This window comes from Danio aesculapii, chromosome 12, assembly GCF_903798145.1.
Source record: "Danio aesculapii chromosome 12, fDanAes4.1, whole genome shotgun sequence".
NCBI classification, from domain to species: Eukaryota; Metazoa; Chordata; class Actinopteri; order Cypriniformes; family Danionidae; genus Danio; species Danio aesculapii.
Window position 1 is genome coordinate 35939522 of NC_079446.1, and position 22446 is coordinate 35961967.

Below are 22446 nucleotides of genomic sequence, written 5' to 3' on the forward strand. Positions count from 1 at the left end.
CATTGTTCTCATTTTTTCTGCCACATGGTTATATGTAAATGTAACAGGGGTTATTAGTTTGTCAGTTTGTATTGTACAAACAGTGGCTTCAATACATACTGTTTGATGTTTTATTCATTCATTTTCCTTCATCTTTTTTCGTCTCTTTATTCATCAGGGGTCGCCACAGTGGAATGAATCGCCAACTTATCCAGCATATGTTTTACACAGCAGATGCCCTTCCAGCTGCAACCCATCACTGGGAAACATCCATAGACACTCATTCACACTCATACACTATGGCCAATTTAGTTTATTCAATTCACCTATACTGCATGTCTTTGGACCGTGGGGGAAACTGGAAAACCTGGAGGAAACCCACGCGAGGAGAACATGCAAACGCCACACAGAAATGCCAACTGACCCAGCTGGGACTCGAACCAGCGACCTTCTTGCTGTGAGGCGACAGTGTAAACCACTGAGACACCGTGTCACCCTTGATGTCTTATATTTTAACAAATTAGTTACCATAGAAGGTCTCTGTAAGATAACTGCCCAGTGTAGAGAATTACCAAGACCAAGAAACATGAGCACATTACACCAGTTTTACGCTCTCTGCACTGGCTGCCTGTGCACTATCGAGTCACTTTTAAAATGCTGCTCTTGGTTTTTAAATCTCTAAATGGCCTGGCACCTTCTTATCTGTCAGACATTTTAATTAAGCATCAGCCTGGTTGGTCTCTTCGGTCATCTAACCAGAGACTGTTATTCATACCTAAGTCGAGGCTGAAATGCAGAGGTGACCGTGCTTTTGCAGTAGCTGGTCCTAGGTTGTGGAATGCTCTGCCCCTCTGTATCAGATCTGTTTCATCCCTGTCTGTTTTTAAATCTAGGTTAAAAACTTATCTCTTTGATTTGGCATTTTATCAGTGAAAAGTGTCTGTTTTAGCAATAATTTTATAATTTTATATCTACATTTGTTTTTTATCTGTTTTGATTTGTACTGTGCAGCACATTGGTCAACCTCTGGTTGTGTTAAATAGTGCTATAGAAATAAAATTGACATTGACAATTATTGGGTTTCATATTTTTATCTATTGACTGCAGCCAGCAGCAGTTCATTTGAAAAACAAGCCTTCATGAATAGCATTGTGTTGCTGGGAATACAACCAGCATATAGAGGACATAGCAACAGGCAACACTGGCCTAGGATTCAATGCTGATGTACTGAAAGCCAATTCAATTCAGAGCAGAAACATGATGCGGCTTACAGTAAATGAGATTCATTCCTCCAGAATTAACAGACAGGATTTTATTGTAATGACTGTAAAATCTTTCCAGATGGTTTTAAAGAGATGGTTCAACCAAAAATAAAAATTCATTTACACTCTTTTTCTCTCTTCGCTTGTTCCAAACCTGTTTGACTGATCCAAATATATTTTGAGCTAGAAACCAGTAACGATTGACTTCCATAGTATTATGGCTAACTACAGATGTCAATGGTTACAGAATTTCAGCTTTCTTCAAAAAAATGTATTTTGTGTTGAACAGAAGAAGGAAACTAGGTTTTGAACCACTTGAGGGAGAGTAAATAATGAGTATGTTTTCATTTTTGCGTGAACTATCCCTTTTAAGAAAGCAAATAAATCACAATAGGGAATAAAACGTATTTAATTTTGCCACAATTATAGCGTGTTATGGAATAGTGTGCGATAGTGAGCTGATATGATTAAGGTTCAGGTCTTGTTGTGTTTTTCTTATTGGTATTTACAGGCTCCCGTTTTATAGAACTATAAACCAGAAATAATAAATAATACATGCGTAATGCTGAATACTGACTCTAAATCAAATGCCGGTTGATGAGAAAACAGATGTCCAAACATAACACCTCAGTTTTACCAATGTATTTTCTCTCATCTGAAAATGTGGCAGTTCATTCAGTGTCCACAAGATGTCAGTATTCCCAGAGGGAAGAGCTGTCCGCCGTCTCCCCGTCTCCTTTCAGATTCCCGCCCTGATCTCCCCGCAGGTATTTGCCGTTTTTGCCTCTAATCGCTATCCGTCCGTGCTCTAAGAACTCAAAGCTGAAATCCTCAGGCGTGTCTCCGTCTGAACACACCAAACCACTGCTGGACACATACCAGAATTTTCCGCCAGCACCTGCAGGAAAACACTAGAGGTCAGCTTCACGACATAAATGACAACATGAATAAATGAAACTGGGTGATTTCAGGTTTATAAATTTACATATCAAAAACTGGTTCATTTCAGCTACATAGCATAAATTACACAATACAATGTCATATAGCTTCCATATATTTTATGAACATGGAAACAGAATGTTCCATCAGCACCAGCAGGAACACAGCAGTGGTCAGCTTCACAACATAAATGGCGTAAATAAAAAATAAATAGCCTAATAAAATGTTTCGATACGAGACCACTTCAAGACTGTTATTGGTTCTCTGGATCTTTTTAAAATAAGTCACAGGCTTACCAAAAGACCAACCAATTAATATTAACAAACACAATGCAAATACAGCAATATTGCAATAGTGTGTCATATTTTAAAAATTAAAGTGTTCCCATAATTTTTATAAATTTGCCATGGTTAACAGTGTAGAGATTTTTGTTTGTATTAAATTATATATATCTAATTTTTTAATTATATAAATTATAAGATATCATGCCTATGGTATGGGCTAAATAAATAAGATAAAAAAGCAGAAAATACTTCTATTTAACTAGCATGCATTAAATTAATCAAAAGTGACAGTACAGACGTGTTGCAAATTCATTCAATCATTTATTTTATTTTCGGCTTAGTCCCTTTATTAATCTGGGGTCACCACAGCAGAATGAACCGCTAACTTATCCAGCATATGTTTTACGCAGTGGATACCCTTCCAGCTGCAACCCATCACTGGAAAAATGTTGCAAATTACTTTTGGAATATTATATTTGTTATTCATTAAGGACCCTGGAAAAAGTATAATTTTACACAAAAATATTGAGCATCAAACCCGTTTTTATTTAATGATAAGAGCCAATTTTAATAAATCAGGAACAATAACCGAGATCATATACTAAAATCATACATACAGTATATATTTTGATAGAAAGGCAACAGTAACTCAACCACTCGTTACAATCAAGGTATGCAGAAGAGCATTTCTGAATGCACAACATGTACAACCTTGAGCCAGATTAGCTACAGCAGCAGAAGACCACACCAGGTGCCACTCCTGTCAGCTAAGATCAAGAAACTGAGTCTACAATTTGCACAGGCTCACCAAAATTGGACAATAGAAGATTGGAAAAATATTGCCTGGTCTGATGAGTCTCGATTTCTGCAGCGACATTCGGATGGTAGGGTCAGAATTTGACGTCAACAGCATGAAAGCGTAGATCCATCCTGTCTTGTATCAACGGTTCAGACTGGTGGCGGTGATGTAATAGTGTGTGGGATACTTTCTTGGCACACTTTGGGCCCATTAGTACCAATTGAGCATTGTGTCAATGACACAGCTCCACAGCCTACCTGAGTATTGTTGCTGACCATGTCCATCCCTTTATGACCACAGTGTGCCCATCTTCTGATGGCTACTTCCAGCAGAATAATGTGCCATGTCATAAAGTGTGAATCATCTCAGCCTGGTTTCTTGACTATGAGAATGAGTTCACTGTACTCAAATGGCCTCCACAGTCACCAGATCTCAATCCAATAGAGTACCTTTGGGATGTGGTGGAATGGGAAATTCGCATCATGGATGTGCAGCCGACAAATCTGCAGCAACTGCATGATGCTATCAAGTCAATATGTCAAAATTGAGGAATATTTCCAGTACCTTGTTGAATCTATGGAAAGATTCTGGGGGTCCAAGCCAGTACAAGTAAGGTGTACCTAATAAAGGGGCCGTAGATATGTATGTGTTATATGTCTGTTTTTGCCCCCTAAATATTCAAGATATTTAAGATGAATATTTAAGATATTCAAGATAAGTTGGCGGTTCATTATGCCAACTTATCCAGCATATGTTAAATATAACATATGCTGGATAACCCTTGACCCCTGTTAAATATAGGGACTAAGCCGAAAAGAAAATGAATGAATAAATAATTCAAGATCTAATAAGGTGTTTTATTTCATATTGACCTATATTATCAGTTTCTGCAAATAATGCTGTAAATGATGAATGTAGATTAGAATCATTTCTATTTGAAATATTGAAAATGCATTATCTTGAGTTTAAAAAACAAAACATGAATGAACATTTTACTCAAAACAAATCCAAAGACTTACATGTTTATTAAATATTACATGATAAATTTTTCTTACTTAATCATCTAATCTAACATTTGGTATTCATTGCCTTTTCGTTAAGTTTATAGTTATAAGTAAACCCAGTATGCCCTCTTAAAAGAAAGCCAGTTCCCGTCAAAGTCAATTCCAGTTAGTTAATTAATTAAAAATGACATTTCTAGCACTGACTCCAATTAACAGAACTCATTCCCAGAAGCACTTTTTTGCCTTTAAATCAATTTCCAGCCAATAAAAACTCATTAATTGTTTTCCAGAAATCAGCTTGAGGACTCATTACAGCGCATTCAGAATATAAATAATTGAAAATGCATCCAGAGCGAAACTCACCTTTAATGTGGTATGCGCCATCGCTGAACTGCAGTGTGAAAATGTCATAAACCGAGCGACTGGCGTCCAGCGTGTTTGAGTTCTTGTGGTGGCAAACATAGCCGTTTTCTCCCCTCAGGATCAGAATAGGCCTGTTGATCAGCTTCAGAATCAGCTGCTCGTCCTCGCCTGGAGGGAAAAACAAAGCGGCATACTGTATTATTGGGTTTTTTAAGACAATATTTGATTTTGTTTGAAGGTGGCTTCGACTATGTACTCACCCACAGAGTCGCTGACTGCAGAAAGCTGGCCGTTTTTCTTAGTACATACATATTTTCCATTGCTGGCCCGCAGTGCCACCCGTCGACCGAGCCACACGATGTCAAACATGGTGTTGGCACCACTGCACACAATGGGAGATTGTACATTTAAGTGTTAATAAAAACATGCCTACCCACAGAGAACTGGAGTAAATGAAACAGCTTTACAGTTTCGCTGCAGTTGTTTGACTGCTGTTATGATTGCATTTATTTAAAGTTATATAACAGGATTGTCGCAACTTGCTCTCATGCGGTGGCTCATATACTGCACTGTATAAAAAAAATGATGAGTTCCACACAATCAATTTGAAGGAATTAAGTTAACTTATTTGTTTTTTCCAAAAAAACTCAAGAATTATGTTGTTTCAGCTTATTGTATATAAAGTTGAAGTCAGAATCATTAGCCCTCCTGTGAATTTTGTTTTCTTTTTCAAATATTTCTCAAATGATGTTTGACAGAACAAGGAATTTTTCACAGTATTTCCTATAATATTTTTTCTTCTGGAGAAAGTCTTATTTGTTTTATTTTGGCTAGAGTAAAAACAGTTTTGATAAAAAAAAAAAAAAAAAAACATTTTAAGGTCAAAAAATGGTTTACACCAGTGGTTTCCAACCTTTTTTTGATTGAGACCCCCTTTTCCCCCGGAAAATATTGTAAGGCCCCCCTCCACATATAAGTTTGAAGTAAGGATGACAAAAAAAAATGCATGTGGCTAAGTCAGGGACACTTTGCTTCGAGAAAAGAGAATAAAATCATAGCTCAGGTAGCTAGCTTGGTATTTCCTACATTTCATGTTTCCAGTATTGCTAGCGCTGCGACCCGAAATGTTTGGAGCTTCCCCACCTGGGTCTAGTATGACGTGACCCCCCACAGAGCTAGCTGCGGCCCCCTTGTGGGCCAGGAACCCCCTATTGGGAACCGCTGTTTAACATTACACAGCATTGTTGGTTTACAAAATAATCAAACAAACATAATACTGTTGCGCTACTACACTTGATTTTGGTTTTATTGTAAAAAAACATGTTGAATGAGAATCTGAAATATTTTATGGCATACTTCAAAAAATAAAGATTTAGTATTCAAAAATGTTTTATTTTGAATTTTTTTTAATGAACTGGTCTTACACTTCATATTTTCAGATTTTTTTGTAGTATATGTATTAATTCTGTAATAAATTAGTAATTAATAAGTACTTAATCAAGTACTTTTACTATAAACCAACATATCAACATAGAGGTTGATATTTTAGAAATTATGGGATGTGTTAAAAAATGCATTCAGTGTGTTAACTAGCGACATTAGGAGTTAAGAAATGCAATCAAACCAAAATTATTTCCTTGGTGGGGCAGTTAAAGTGTTACACTGAATACTAGTATCTTGAAAAATATCTAGTAAAATATTATGTACTGTCATCGTGGCAAAGATGTCAGTTAATTGAGATTAGTAATTAAAACTATTATGTTCTTAACTGTGTTGAAGAAATCTTCATTCCGTTAGACAGAAATTGTTGAAAAAATATACAGGGGGGCTAATAATTCAGGAGGGCTAACAAGCTGACTTTAAGTAATTTGAACAAACAGCAAACGTAATTGTTTTGAGTGTGGAAGACCAAAAGTATCCAGAAATAAGTCTTACGCTTCTGTGGCTGTTGACTGAATGCCTCCGTGAGCGACGAGCGTCCAGTAATTCCCTTCATTGGTTCTGAACTTGCACTTTCTTGTATCTTTATCAATTTCCATTTGAAACGTCTCCATGTCTGTCTCATCGTCCTGATTGGCTGAGACGCTCACACCTGAGGAAACACAAAACTGTTATTCCATTAAAAAGACGTGCATATGAGTATGGGAGCATTCATTCTTAATCATTTCAAAAACATTTATTCATTCATCATTCATTCATTTTCCTTCGTCTTCGTCCCTTTTTTCATCAGGGGTCGCTACAGTGGAATGAACCACCAACTTATCCGGTATATGTTTTACACAGCGGATGCCCTTCCAGCTGCAACACAGTACTGGGAAACATCCATACACACTCATTCACACACATACAGTACACTACAGCCAATTTAGTTTATTCAATTCAGCTATAGCGCATGTCTTTGGACTGTGGGGGAAACCGGAAAACCCAGAGGAAACTCACGTGAACACGGAGAGAACATGCAAACTCCACACAGAAATGCCAACTGACCCAGCTAGGACTCAAACCAGCGGCCTTCTTGCTGTGAGGCGACAGAGCTAACCACTGAACCACCTTGTATATATATACATTCAGTTGAAGTCAGAATTATTAGCCACCCTGAATTATTAGCCCCCCTGTTTATTTTTTTCCCCAATTTCTGTTTAACGGAGAGAAGATTATATGTTAACCAAGTTTGTATTCATTAGGTCAAAATACTGTAAACATTGAAATATTGTGGAACGTTGCTACAATTTACAAAAAAATTTCTTTCCTTCAATAAAAAACTGTTTTCTATTATAATATATTTTATGATGTAATTTATTCCTTTGACAGAAAAAGCAACATTTTCAGCAGTCAGTATCACAATATATTTGACATTATTCTAATGATGCTAAAGAAAAGTGTGCTGCTGGTAATACTTTACAATATGGTTATATTAGTTAATGCTAGTTTATTAACATGAACAAACCATGTATTGCAGTATTTATACATCTATTAACATTAGTTAATGAAAATAAAGTTGTTCATGTTATCTCACAGCACATTAAGTAATGTTAACAGGTATGAATTTGGATTTGTTGTATTTGGCTTGAATTTGTAAGTATTGTTCTTAGTACATGTTAGTAAATATATTAAAGAGCCCATATTATGGGTTTTTGAAAATGCCCTTCCATGTAGTGTGTACCACAGCTCTAAGTGAAGTGAAATATCCAGCTAAGGCTTAAATCTGTAAGTGTACAGTGTTTAAAACTATTGATTCATCTATAAAAGAGTCGACTCATAGTGCTTCAAACGAGTCGCCTTGATAACGAGTCATTAGGTGTTTCGCGATGACGCAGCCACGAAACACAAGCCTCGCCAGTAGTTACGCGCGCAAACCAGGGAGATTTGAAACCTGCGGCCCCGCCCACTAACACAGAAAAAACACTAGACACACACACACAGACGCCGCCGGTCCAATGAAGTCACGCTGTGCTCAGATGGATAATATTGACAGTCTCTACCCAAAGATGAGTTGTTAACCTGGTACAGTACACGCGGTTACTCTTTATATTCTCTTATCACATGTAAGCCACGTTAAAAACGCGACGCGTGCCGCTTTGTTTACGGATTTAACGTTAAAGGCTTTTGTGAGCTCGCGTTCCACTGCCGTTTGTCGTTGCTATGGCAATCGATCATAAGCTAGGAGACAGGACACTCGTGTCACTTTCCCTAGTTCTTCTGAGGAGCGTTGTGTGTATGTGTGTGTGTGTGTGTGAGAGAGAGAGAGAGAGACTCGCGTCGCTTTCCCTAGTTCTTCTGAGGAGTGTTGTGTGTGTGTGAGAGAGAGAGAGAGAGACTCGCGTCGCTTTCCCTAGTTTTTCTGAGGAGCGTTGTGTGTGTGTGTGTGTGTGTGAGAGAGAGAGAGAGAGAGAGAGAGACTCGCGTCGCTTTCCCTAGTTCTTCTGAGGAGCGTTGTGTGTGTGTGTGTGTGAGAGAGAGAGAGGGAGAGGGAGAGAGAGAGACTCGCGTCGATCTCCCCAGTTCTTCTGAGGAGGGTTGTGTGTGTGTGTGTGTGAAAAAAGCCTTACACTATGAAGCGCGTGTGCACTGTGACTACTTTTATATAGTTGATTACCAGCTGGGCATTTCACTCTGTCTCGTGCTGAAGGCTGTCACTGTCGACCAATCGCAGCAGGCTGTCATCGGTCCAATCAGCGCAGATTAGCTTCGCGCTGAGGAGGGGGTTGGGAACAAATGAATCGCTGAACGATTCATATGGGAGTCGTTGGGATAATTAGGTAAAAATAAATGCAGGTTATTAGACCATCAAAGTGTTTTATGACCTTGCATGCATATTAGACTGTTGTTGGAGACCCTTACAACCTAAATATGACCCTATTTCATGTATAATATGGGCTCTTTAAGTAACAGTAACTAATAAAACTACAGAGCAAAATCCTCTTATTTAAATTAAATTTACCTCTTATTAAATTTACTCAGTTCAGAGAGTATTTGGTCCCTCTTTAAATAAGGGCAAACAGGTTGGAAAAAAGTAAAGCTGCTGTTTGTTGAGTTGCTTAATGATCTTCTGCTGAGATTTTGAGAGATTCCGTGTATTATATTTCAGCTGATTTCATCAAATCTATGAAATAAAGAAAATTGTCAGAAATACTATATTTTCTGTTATTAAAAAAATAAATAAATAAAAAAACACTACTAATGCTTTGCTTCTTAGACTTTACACACCTGAAACTTTCCTATAGCACTTATTCACTGTTGCTCTTATAGTTGTGTAAATTGCTTCCTTGTCCTCATTTGTAAGTCGCTTTGGATAAAAGCGTCTGCTAAATGACTAAATGTAAATGTAATAGACCTGCTTGAATTGAATTCATAATTCCCTTATTATTGAAAGAAGTATATGCACATCACTTCACCTAAAATGCACTAGTTCTTTTTGTTTATTTTGTAGATAACTGACCAATAAATTTACATTAAAATAAAAATACAAATTATACAGAATGAAATTCGCTACAAAAAGAGCAAATTACGCTATATGATGTGGTCAAAAATTGTTTCAATGTTTCCTGTTGTTCTTTTGGGTTTTTCATCAATTTTTTGTCTTATCAGGTAAAAATCCAAAGTAATTCAAAATTTCATTTTGTGAGTCGTTCTCTTAAGAGATTGTTGCGGTTGTTGTAGCTACAGTACTAAATTATATTGACAGGAACAGAAAAGAACTGATTCAGATGTGCATTCAAACTGAAGCATCAAAATATGCAATAGGCTACCTTAAAAGGAGTAAATTCTGCAGTTTTTCGACCTTAAAGAGCTCCACAGACTATTCCAATAAAATGGTCAATTTTTGCATAAGCGTGTGAGTATTTTAGTGACTTTTCCACATGCAACATTATGTATTGTATATAGACCGCTAATGACGATACTACTGTTTACAAATACTAAGCATCGCCAGTATTTTGAGGCCATAGTATCATGCTACTACCATAGTACCGGTAAACTGTGCAACCCCAATCTAAACTGAGTAAATTTTACTCACTGTGTAACTAAAAAACTTTATTTTAAAGTGTAGCCATGCTGCTTAAATTTTGTGGAACATTATTTGAAATTTATAATAAACAAACATTTCTGTAATAAATGCAAAGGTTAAAAAAAATCAGCATCAGATTTTAAAATCCAACCTTAAAGGGATAGTTCACCCACAAATGAAAATTCTGTCATCATTTACTCCCCCTTACTTGTTCCAAACCAGTTTGAGGTTTTTTTTTTTTGTTCTGTACACATAAGAAGGTGTCCAGGTTTCCAACATTCTTCAAAATATCTTCTTTTGTGTTCAACAGAACAAAAAACCAAACAGGTCTAGAACAAGTAATGGGTGGGTAACTGATGACAGAATTTTCATCATTTTTAGCTGTCAGTGTCATAATTTGCATGTTCTTTTAATCTTGTTTTGTTAGAAATAAATATGTACGTTTTATAAAAGTAACAAATTTGTTTTTGTGCAATAACGAGTAATTAAACTAATTAAATGTTCAGACGCAAACTGATCTAGGATGTGAAAACAGTATATAGATCATAAATGCATTAAAAGAATTTAAATAACAAACTTTAAACCCCACTTAAACGGCTAAATCGTCTTTAAATCAAATAAATAAATACATTTAAAAAGTCACTCTTTGTTCTCAGCCTCAATACAATCACAGCTCAATACATTCATGCGTTTGTACGGACATTAGAAATTCGGCTTAACCAAGATAGCGTGTGTATGTCCTGAACTTTCCCCCAGTTGGGAATCCTGAAAGCAGACAAAGCAGCAGCATGATTAACTTCACTGCCACGCACGACAGGCATCAACCTGACTCTGAGCCCTATTCTGGCGCAACGTCTACAGCCGGCCGTGTTTATTTAAGACTCACATCTATAGTTAATGGAGCCCAAACATGTCACTCGGCTGTCTATAAACATCCTTTATTTCAATGAGAGATCACTGGTGTTTTGAAAAGAGGAGGTTTGCTCAATCAGTCACGATGACAGATCCATTCCAAATCACTGTATTATTTGTAACATTAACATTTACACAACAAGACCACTGGATGAGGTCTGAGACGTTTTTCATATCCAAGCCATTCATCTTGATTAAGCTATTGGGGTTGTGTAGCATATGTAGACTGCTTGTGTATTTTACACTTTAAATAGATATTCATGCATACTTACTGGCAAACAATAAGCATCTTATTTCTGAAGTTGCACCTGCATTACCAATCAATGCGTTGGCACTAAACCACTTAAGATTGTATGTTTTCGAATGCACAGATAAAACCTTGGCATGAAAAGCTTGACCTTGGAAAGGTCAGTGGCCTTGCTGCACCCCCGCTGGGTTTCTATGCCAATTAGTGTTTGGATTATATCACGGCATTTGTTACAACAAAGTTTAATAAATAATTATATTTTATTACAATTCTTTGCTGTTATTTAGTTATTGTTGTAAAAGAGAAAAAAGACAACAGGAAAAAGAGGTATAGTCGATCCAAATTTAATTTTGTTTAATGATTTTGATTTGAGTTTTCAAATGCTATAAAATAAGTATTAAACACATCATGTTTTTTCCTAGGTATAATATTTCTATCTGTTGATAATTGAACCAAAATTTGGTAAAAACCCAAACAATACAAACAAAAACAAAACAAACAAAAACAAAACAACAAAAAAAAAACCTGAAAAATTGGTTATGTGTAATAACAATAGAATGACACAAGGAGAAAATACAGAACTCCTGAAATGTATTAATACTTTGTATAAAAGGGTTTTTTTTGGTGACGGCAGCTTAAAGACACCTCTCATATGGAAAATGAAGTCACATGAATTGCTCAGGTGTGAGTTTTTCACAGACTTCAACAGAGTCTAAAAATCTTGATGGTTCTGTGGGTCTCGCCTATCAAATCTGATCTTTAATTTGTATTTTTTATTGGATTCAAGTCAGGTGATTGGCTGGGCCATTCTACAGCTTTATTTCTTTCTCTGAAAGCATTTGAGAGTTTCCTTGGCTGTGTTTTGGATCATTGTCTTGCTGAAATGTCCATCCTGGTTTCATCTTCATCATCCTGCTAATGTAGATGTGGGACTGAGCTAATATTAATTTACACTGACAAAGGCAGAGGGTTGCTGAATAACTACTGAGAGATTTCAGCTGCTGTCTGGGCTTTCACTGCCTTTCAACACCTCCCTTTCTTCATGTGTTCAATACTTTTTCCCTGCGCCATTTCAGCGTCTTTACGCATAACTTCATTTGTAAACTAATTAGATTAGTTTTTATTGCATATATGGATTTCTTTGGTTGTTACCAACATCCGAGGAAATTTCAAGTCAACGGCACCTTTAGAAATATGTTTTTTTTTTTAAATGGTGACGTGTTAAATACTTATTTTCCCCGCTGTATCTGGCCCCGAAATGGTGAAAATATAATTATAATTATACTTATAATTATATACTTATAATTCTGACTTCAGCTGTATCTTTTCGCTTGAGCATCTCTTGATGAGTGTTTTTATTGTTTGCAGTAAATTATCTACATGAAGTGCTGCAAGTATAAGTTACCTTAAACATGCGTTTGAAAATGCAACATGCGCCAAACATCTTCCTAAGTTTGAAATAATAATAGTTTAAAAATCTGTTGTCAACAAAAGAGAAGTCTTTCAAAAGAGAAGTTACCTGCTTCTCGTTATGCAAATATGTTTCATAAACAACAAAAAAAGAATTTATGGCTTGTAAATTTTCAACAGCCACTGGCATGTGAAGCAAAATAGTTTTATGGCCTGGCTGAACCCACATTAAATAAATGCATCAATTAAATTTGCATGTAATTAATTTAAAGAGATCATGCAAATAATGATAATTCTGTCACCATTTAGTAACTATGCAGTTGTTTGAAAGCTTTATGTAAAAGCTCAAATATTTTTGGAACAACAAGAGCCGGAGTTTTAGTCAGCTAGTCCTTTAAAATAACACAGATATATTAAAATATATGTAAATTAAGCATTTTAGTAATTAAAGTGTAGTATATTTGAGCTTTTTCTTACATAGCTCAACCAAATTTGTAAGTTCTTTTTAAAACACAAATTTAGTTATGAGTAAACCCACACAGAATCTGCTCCTGTTGAAATTTGCAGATAAGTTTCTGATGGTATAATAACCTTGAATAAAAATATCACGTTTTCACAATATCGCGGTATTGTGTTTACTGCTGTAAAATAATTTCTTTTTAAATTTCTTAGTAAAAAACAACAACTGTTTTCCCCATTTAACACAATATATTACATTTTAGAAAACATTTATAATATTTTGGAACAGTAAACATGTCAGGCTACATAATTAAAATAAACTGTTCACTTCTACTATCTTCATTAGCTTTAAAAACACAGATTTCCTAACAACACATACAAAAACACTTAAAAAACCCTTTACATTACCTTGAGAGATGGCAAAAGTACACACATAAGTACACACATCCTTTACTCAAGTAGAAGTACAGAAGTACATGTTTAAAGCGACTCTGGTAAAAGTTGAAGTACTGACTACGCTTTTGTACTCAAGTAAATGTAAAAAAGTATGGCCTAAAATATGTCCTTAAGTAAAAAGTATTCATTACTACTACCTGTTTTAGTTTCACGGTGGTAACATGCATTCATCTATACAAAATAACATATTTCTAATATTTCAAACTTTTGTTGTCAATTTTCAGCAGCAAAGAAGCCAAGCGGCATCATTCTACAGTATTAATGACTAATGTCTTGAATTTAACACTTAATTTTGTCCAAAACATATTAAAGTTTTTTCTTTTGATAAAAGCGTTGGAAACCAAAGAAATTAATTTAATGCACAACATATTCATAAAGTATTTAATTGCTTTACTGCAAACTGTACAGATGCTGACAAAAAGCACATGATTGTTAAAGGTTTTTTTTCACGGTAAGGTTATTAGATTGAAAATTTAGAGAAGTATGTACAGTACACCATGGTCGCAAGTGGACAAAAGACTTTAATTCCAATTAAATTCCAGATTTGAAAAGGAATGTATCTCTTTGTTACCTGTGATCCGATTGACCAAAATGCATCTTATTACCCGATATAAACATAACATGTCATGTTTACATCGCTGATTCTCTATCTCATCCTAGTTAGCCATTCTTGCCATTAAGCTTAATAAACTAGCCAACGGTGCATGATGAGAGCACTATGACAAAAAATATATTGTTTGAGTCAAAAAAAATGGTGTGATGACAAGAAATAATATAGATCGTGCCACAAAACACATTAAAACGAAAGTAATAAGCCCGATTTAAAAATGTAAGAAGTAGAAAGTACAGATATTTGTATAAAAATGTTGGTAAAAAGTGTAAAAGTTGTCCGAAAAATAAGTAGTGGAGTTAAGTACTGATGCCAGAAACATCTACTTTAAGTAACAAAGTATTTGTACTTCATTACTTCCCATCTCTGATTACCTTACCAAAATTATCATCCCATACCTAATCGAGTCTATTTATTTACTCATGTAAATTTATATTTATTCAGTTTTTATACTAATTTTAGTATTATTATTGGATAATATGGCAATGTTTATGTGATTTATATTAGATATATTATAATACATATTAGATTTAGCATCTTAAACCTTTAAAAAAAGTTAAAAGGTTATTTTTTTATTTTATGTGTTAAGTTTTTAGTTACTACTGTATGCTCTCAAAATCTTTATATATCTGCAGATTTTGTACAAGAAATAGCTAAAAATACCCACAGATTCTGTCTGGCCCTTTTTACGAGTGCCCAGACTTTTGTCTAGCAGTGCATGATCTCAAGCAAAACCGACAGCATCGTGCAAAATGCGTCAAACAGATTGCAGTGGATAAGGCTCAAAGTGGATGTAGCTATCCGAAAATATCCCTTGATCATTTTCTTAATCCTCTAACAGGCCAGATCCTGCACCTTACCCCCTTCTCAGGCCTTTCTGCCCCTCCCTTTTCCATGCTGTAACCCCTCCTAATTCTCAGCATGCAAAGATTCACAAAGCTGCACCGTAGGGCCCAGTAAGCAGCTTTTTTTGAGCAGCGTATGTACAATCCTCCAGCTTCGAGGAAAACCAGTCGGGAACCTGAAGTAATACTATTGTTTCGGCGGGACTGCAGGGTGCCAGAGACATGCTGGGAAAGAAACCAGGCCTATCAGCAGAATCTGTGGCCATCGATCACTCCACCGTGGAATGCTTTTTTAGCTATATGATTTAGGCTACTTGCGTTTCTCCCACCGCCTGTCGCTTTCCCTCACACGCCATGGATATTCTTACAAATCATCTTGACCTATCAATAGACACTTTCAGGTCCTGCATGGGAATTTAATGGAATAATCCAATTCCTAAGTGATACAAACATGTGGTATGCAGGATTAAGACATTAATGAGAAGGCACAGCATTGCTTTCGGTGGTCACCAAAAATACATTTGGTCATCAAGACCAAATCAAAGAAATAGCTTCAGATGTTTCTCTTTCTCCGATCAGACATCACTCTGCGGCAGTGGTTTTCATTTCTGCGGCCCGTTACACTTTATTTTCCAATTTCACGTCTGACTCTGCTTTAGTTTTGCACCAAAGATAGAAGAAGAGAGGCCAGCTGGGGCAGGACACTCTATCTCCTCTGTTGATCATTCCTCATCCACGGCATTGTGATTACTGAGCTCAATCGTGAACTCCCGCGAATGACCTCACTCCCATCACAGAATGCTCCCTCTCAATTTACCAACCCATTTCTGTGGAATGTAACAGTACCCAGAGACAGGGAGAGGGCCTTCTCAAAACTGGGGCAAGCAGATCACTGTATGCGTACTAGGTCAAATACCTATCGGAGAACACAAAGGTGCATGGGAGAGAACAAGGTGGCTGCAGATTGCTTATATTGTGGTTGAGCATGCATAGAGATTACAGTTGAGAATAAAGTCTGAGTCTACAATAAAAAAAAAAGTGCTGACGTCACTAAATTAGATTTGATATAAAAGAATTTTAACTAACGATTCCACATTTTTGAACTTGTTATATACACTCACCAGCCACTTCATTAGGTACACCTTACTAGTACCGGGCTGGACCCCCTTTTGCCTTCAGAACTCCCTTAATCCTTTGTGGCATAGATTGAACAAGGTACTGGAAATATTCCTCTGAGATTTTGGTCCATATTGACATGATAGTATCACGCAGTTGCTGCAGATTTGTCGGCTGCACATCCATGATGCAAATCTCCAGATTCATCACATCCCAAAGGTGTTCTATTGGATTGAGTTCTAGTGACTGTGGAGGCCATTTGAGTACAATGAATTCATTGTCATGTTCAAGAAACTAGTCTGAGATGATTCACATTTCACGACAAGTTATCCTGCTGGAAGTAGCCATCATAAGATGGGTACACTGTGGTCATAAAGGGATGGATGGTCAGCAACAATACTCAGGTAGGCTGTGTCGTTCACACGATGCTCAATTGGTACTACTGGGCCCACAGTTTGGCAAGAAAATATCCCCCACACCATTACACCACCACCACCTGCCTGAACCGTTGATACAAAGAAGGATGGATCCATGCTTTCATATTGTTAACGCCAAATTCTGACCCTACCATCCAAATGTCGCATTAGAAATTGAGATTCATCAGACCAGGCAACGTTTTTCCGATCTTCTATTGTCTAATTTTGGTGAGCCTGTGCAAACTGTAGCCTGTTTCCTGTTCTTAGCTGACAGGAGTGGGACCAGGTGTGGTCTTCTGCTTCTGTAGCCCATCTGCCTAAAGGTTGGACGTGTTGTGATTTCAGAGATGCACTTCTGCATTTTACAGTTGTAACGAGTGCTTATTTGAGTTGCTGTTGCCTTTATACCAGTCTGGCCATTCTCCTCTGACCTCAACAATGCATTTGCACCCACAGAACTGCCACTCATTGGACATTTTCTCTTTTTCAGACCATTCTCTGACCAAATCCCAGTAGATCAGCAGTTTCTGAAATACTCAGACCAGCTCATCAGGCACCAACAACAATGCCACATTCAAAGTCACTTAAATCACCTTTTATTCCCCATTCTGATGCTCAGTTTGAACTGCAGCAGATCGTCTTGACCATGTCTACATGCCTAAATGCATTGAGTTGCTGCCATGTGATTGGCTGATTAGAAATGTGTGTTAATGAGCAGTTGGACAGTTGTACCTAATAAAGAAGCCGGTAAGTATATATAGATATTTCTAGAAATCTAAACTTAAAGCTCCAAATTAGGTGAGATCTTATTGTGTTTTCAGCAAATGAACTCACACAAAAAATATGATTTATGACAATGAATATAAACAGCATTATCTGTTCTTTGCAAAAGTCAAATGTACCAAGTCAGTCACTCTAAGATGAATTTTTAATGGTAAAGTGATACCACAATTCCACTGTCTCTCGTTTTATTAGCCTCTTGCTTGCTTGTCTTTCTTTCTTTCTCTCTTGTCTTTCTTTCTCATTATCTTTTCCTTTGGGCTCGTCTCATTTTCACCTTCCGGGCCGGATTAGAATGCTCCGGGGAACATTGTGGAGGTGATGAAGAACATGGTAACAGATCCACCCGTCTGAGTGCATGCCATCTTTCCGACTCAAGTATGTGTGCAACACAACATGCTACCGCGGAAAAATACACCACAACCAAAAGCAAACTGATAAAACGTCATATCTCAGCCAATAATAGAGATATTTCAGGGTGGGGTTTGGGGGGGGGGGGGGGGGGTGGATGGGGGGGGATGGGACTGTCACTAGTCATTATTGATTAAAAAGATCATCTGTGAGTTTGAGTTGCATCCCAGGGCGAGAGGCCCGGGGCTTAATGAACGTCAGACCTGCAGAGCTGATTGGCAGTCCTGTCTGAAGTCATCTCTAGTTCCCTTCATCATGTAGAGACTCTCTAAAAGAAATGAACTGCTTCATCCATTAGCAGAATCACTTTACCTAATTGCTTTTTGCACAGAATGAATGTGCAATAGATGGGGAGAGATGCTTCTCGTTCATTAAGAACAAATGTTCCATCTGGCCTGTGTCATTTTCCCTGTCTTTTTTCACCCGTAATGAAATGTCTAGGTTTCGTTTTTTTTGCCAATATATTGATACTTCATGTTTCCTAATGTTGAATCGACACTGAACCATTTGAAGAAAGGGAAAAACACCATATAGGGCTCAATAAGAGTCATAATGTGTGACGACTCAAACTTCTCACCCCTTAAATTTGATTACAATCCAAAGCTTTCGTCTATGGCTTCGACTGCTACAGTTTAGCGGAGGATTTGTATAATAGCTGTCTTTCAACTGTTTAACTGCTAAAATTAAATCATGTGCTCTCAATTGGTTCCTGGCACACATGCTTTGCTAACTTTTCACAGTGTTTAATGGCTCGATCCCATGGGTAAACTAAACTCACAATACAACATCATGTCATCCTTAGGGAACTCCTGGTAAAAGTCTTTGATTTATAGTCTTTTAACAGTGACAGTGATCAAAAAAAAAAAAAAAGTCATAACGTCCAAATGTCCACACCCATAATGCATTATGCCTCTTTTCATTGTGATTTTGTGCCTGATCTTTCTTCCTCCTGTCTGTCTTGTTTTCTTTTCTGCTGTATACTTTCACAATTTATTGTCTCTTTTCCCCCTATTGTTTTTTTTTTTTTTTGCCTGTCAGGCCAGAACACAACTGCTCCCAACGGACTCTCTGATTTGCGTCCCCATTGTGGCCCAGTGCATTGCATGGTCCCCAGATAAAGAAATGCGGCGGAAGGCTTGTGTTTCTGAAAGCAGACTCCACCATCATTGAAATGCCCCTGTCCACTCAATTATTTATCACACCTCGCCACTAGTGTGTGCATGCGTGCGCACATGTGCATACTTTATATCAGAGCATCTTCTTTCTATTTTGTTACATAAAAGCATGACCTAAAAGTGTATCACTCTGAAAATATGTGTGCAAGCATGTGTGCATCTGTGAGAACGGGAAAGGGTGTAAGGCCAATAGAGAGAGAGAGATGGATGAATGTACTGGAGGGGACGGGATCTGTTACTGACCCAGCTTCCTATGGTGAATATTCAAAGCCATTCAGTTTCTCCAGTAATTTATATATTGCAGGTGGCTCAAAATGCTTACCAAGAGCTCCGTGCTGGAGATAATGGATAATGTTACAGCATGCAAGATTTACATTACAGAACTTAGTTGCTCAGTCAAGTCAGGAAACTACAATTATGCAGCTTGTTTGTTAGCAGAGCACCAAGCCAGCGAATAAAAATCGTCTATGTCTGGCAGATTAATTTTGGCCTACTCAGCTGAAAAGACAGCTGCCGTATATTATTTCAGTGAGGTCATGCTCATGGGCGTGACTCAGTGTTCACCTGCTCCCCAGGCTAGTTTCCATAGATTTGACTATGTGTGCATAGTTTGCCATGCAGCTGCAATTTTGCATGCACATTATTTTCATGCATTGGTATGCTTGCATCTAAAACACTAATGGGGAGTAAGATTGATGGTACAAAAGTGCAAATGTATGCTCAGAATACCAAAATCAAGTTGTTCATCATAATATTCCTTACATTTTCACTGAATTGTTACATTAAAACTGACATTTACATGCTTGCACTCAATACTACTGATTTTTATATCTGGTTGCCCAATAGGTATTAGAGGTACTTAATAGTTGTAATGAGGACTCACATCTGTTACACAAGATACCGCAGGAGATAGGAACAAATCTATTAATAGCTGAATCTTCTTAGAGGAATAGTGCCCTCAAAAGTTCCCCATTTTTAATCATTCACTATATTCCCCTGTATGACTTCCTTTTTTTTCTTTTCCATTCAATGAAGGTCAGTATGGCCAACATAACTGCAGAACCCAATAAGTTTCATCATACAGACAAATATTAAAAACAATTGCATAAGGGTGAGCAATTTTTCGTTTTTGGGAGAACTATCATTTAATGCCTTTATAAAGATTGCATCCCCCACCTTTTACAGCAGAAAAGTGAGGATATCAGAAGCACGTGGTACGCCATAACCAGCACCACTCACCCTGTCGAATGGAGACAAATCTGTTGTTGGCGGCCTGAAACACCACTTGCGGATGGCTTTCCTCAAGATCAAACAGCTCATCCTTGCCAGGTTTGGAGCATCGTCCAGAGCGCAGAGTTCCAGTGGGCCCCATGGGGGTCAAGTACTTCCCCTCACAGTCCTTGAAGGCCAGTTTACCTGATTTCAGTTCCAAGGTGTAGCCTGTACCACGGCCATTTTCAGAGGACAGTTTCCCATCATTGCTCAGAAAGCGGCTGTCACTGGTCTTAAGACAATATTTGCCGTCCATGTACACAAGAGTTAGAAGTGCATCAACACCCCATGGGATGTTGCAGTCTACAGCAATCTCTCCCTCTGGAGATGCCAAGTGGGCATAGCGTTTTCGGGCCACACTAAGCAGATTAGCTTGTGGGTGTAGGGCTAGATGCATGGCCCACAGTTCTGCCTCGCCAATGGTCTGAGCAAAGCATGACAAGTAATCTTCTGAACCTCCGAAGAAGCGCAGATATGGCTCGGACTGCAGGGCCCAGCGGCCATCTGACTGTGCCACAATCAGAAAGCGGCAGTCATTCTCTTTAGTCTCAGCCTCACAGCTTACCTTGCCATCTTTGTCAGAGGCCAGGTAGCGCCCTAGGTGACTACGAAGGTAAACCACCTGACCATCCTGATCGTCTTGCTCCAGAGTCCAGATCTGCTTCTTCTTGAGGCTTGGAGCTGAAGCGTTCACCTTGAACCCGAAGGCCTCCGCCGTTAGGTAGCGATTCTCATGATTAATAAGCCCGAATTGAAGCTTAAGGGCTTTGCTGCCATTGGAGGGCATCCTGGCTTACAACCCACAAGCCAGAGAGTGTTAAAGTCCAGAGAAAAAGCTGAACAGCCAGCAGACTTACAAAGCTGGTTCCTCTATGTGACTTGATTAATTGGACAAGTAAATTAAAGTCTAGTTGACTAGACTCCTTAGCGTAGCCTACTCTTTTCAGAAATAGGCCTTAACTGCATATAGATTCCTCTTTTGGTTTTGTTCCTGGTCCTTGGTCTCTCCACTCAGTAAAAACAACGTCTTGCTCCCTGGAGAGTTTGCATAGGCTCTGGAGATTTTTTCCCTGTGTTTCCTAATCAGATCAGATTATAATCAGGAGGACTCAACACCTCAATCCAGAGAGCCGCTGACGTCACCCTGATCCCAATGGTTAGTTTTCCTCTGTGCCTCTTTCACCCGCTTTCTCTGTCTCATTCCCTTTCCTTCTCAATTTACCTGCGTTTTTCTGTTTCTTGTCCTCTCCAGTGGCTGCCTTGGGGATTGTGGGATTACTGATCTCTTAAAGAGATGCTGCTCAAGACTGAGTCACACTGTTGTACTTCTTCTTGAAGCCTTACTCATCTCAGCCCTTCAGTTTGACATCTGATTAGTTTGTCTCCTCCTCGTCCTCTTCTAAGTTTACTTCAGTCACATCCTCAGAACTTGTGTATCCCTTAGACCGACACCTTGTTTTACTCCAAGATCTTGGGAAACAGCAGCATGTCAATGCACAAGGTGCCCACTAAGATGCCAGGTCAGCATGTGCCATATTAACGCTCCTTGAAGTACAGTGCAGCTTTTCGAGTGTACTTTGACACCTTTTCTACCTCCCTTTCACCTGTTGTTCTATCCTCTTATGTTTCTTTTTATGGATATTTTCTCCTGTCTCGATATATATTGGACGTATTCTTACACTAGAGACCCTTTATGGAGGCCCAGTAATCCACCCGTTGTATAGTGCTCCTGCCTTTGTCCTTCTCCCCAGTCTCTAACTCTTTGCTGATGGCGCTTTGACACAAAGCTGGGTAACCAGAGCCCTCCCCCAGCACCAGTGGTAGTGGCCTGAGAGGGGGATCAGCTTTCCAGTCCACACTCAGGATACGGTTACGCGACTTCTCTGATTCCGAGCTCGATGGGTCATCTTTATTACGGCAATGTACGCATGGGTGTGAGTGCACTTGGAGGTAGCAAACAGATGCTTATTCAAAGATGCATGACATGTAGCTACTGAAGACCAATTTTCTGTGACTGAACACATCTCTCTTCCTCATTGCCAGTCACATAAGTTGTTTGCTTAGAATTTGATTTGCTGAATTGCCTCATGTTTGTGTAATGCTACACATATTGTCGATCTATTTCAAATCCCAAGCATGTTTGTTTGAAAAACAGCCTCCTCCACAGGCCCCTAATCTGCCTTTCAATGATCCAACTCTTT

The 22446-nt window shown here is 38.1% G+C and overlaps 1 protein-coding gene across 1 annotated transcript; it reads right to left on the minus strand.

Moving 5' to 3' along the window:
* Nucleotides 1–1090: 1090 nt before the first annotated feature.
* Nucleotides 1091–21977, minus strand: fscn2b (fascin actin-bundling protein 2b, retinal). Its single transcript, XM_056470160.1, has 5 exons — nucleotides 20213–21977; nucleotides 6566–6722; nucleotides 4891–5012; nucleotides 4631–4798; nucleotides 1091–2139 (listed from the first exon to the last, which is right to left on the minus strand). The coding sequence occupies exons 1-5, from the start codon at nucleotides 21030–21032 to the stop codon at nucleotides 1934–1936; spliced, it is 1473 nt and encodes a 490-aa protein (XP_056326135.1). The 5' UTR covers nucleotides 21033–21977; the 3' UTR covers nucleotides 1091–1933.
* Nucleotides 21978–22446: the final 469 nt, after the last annotated feature.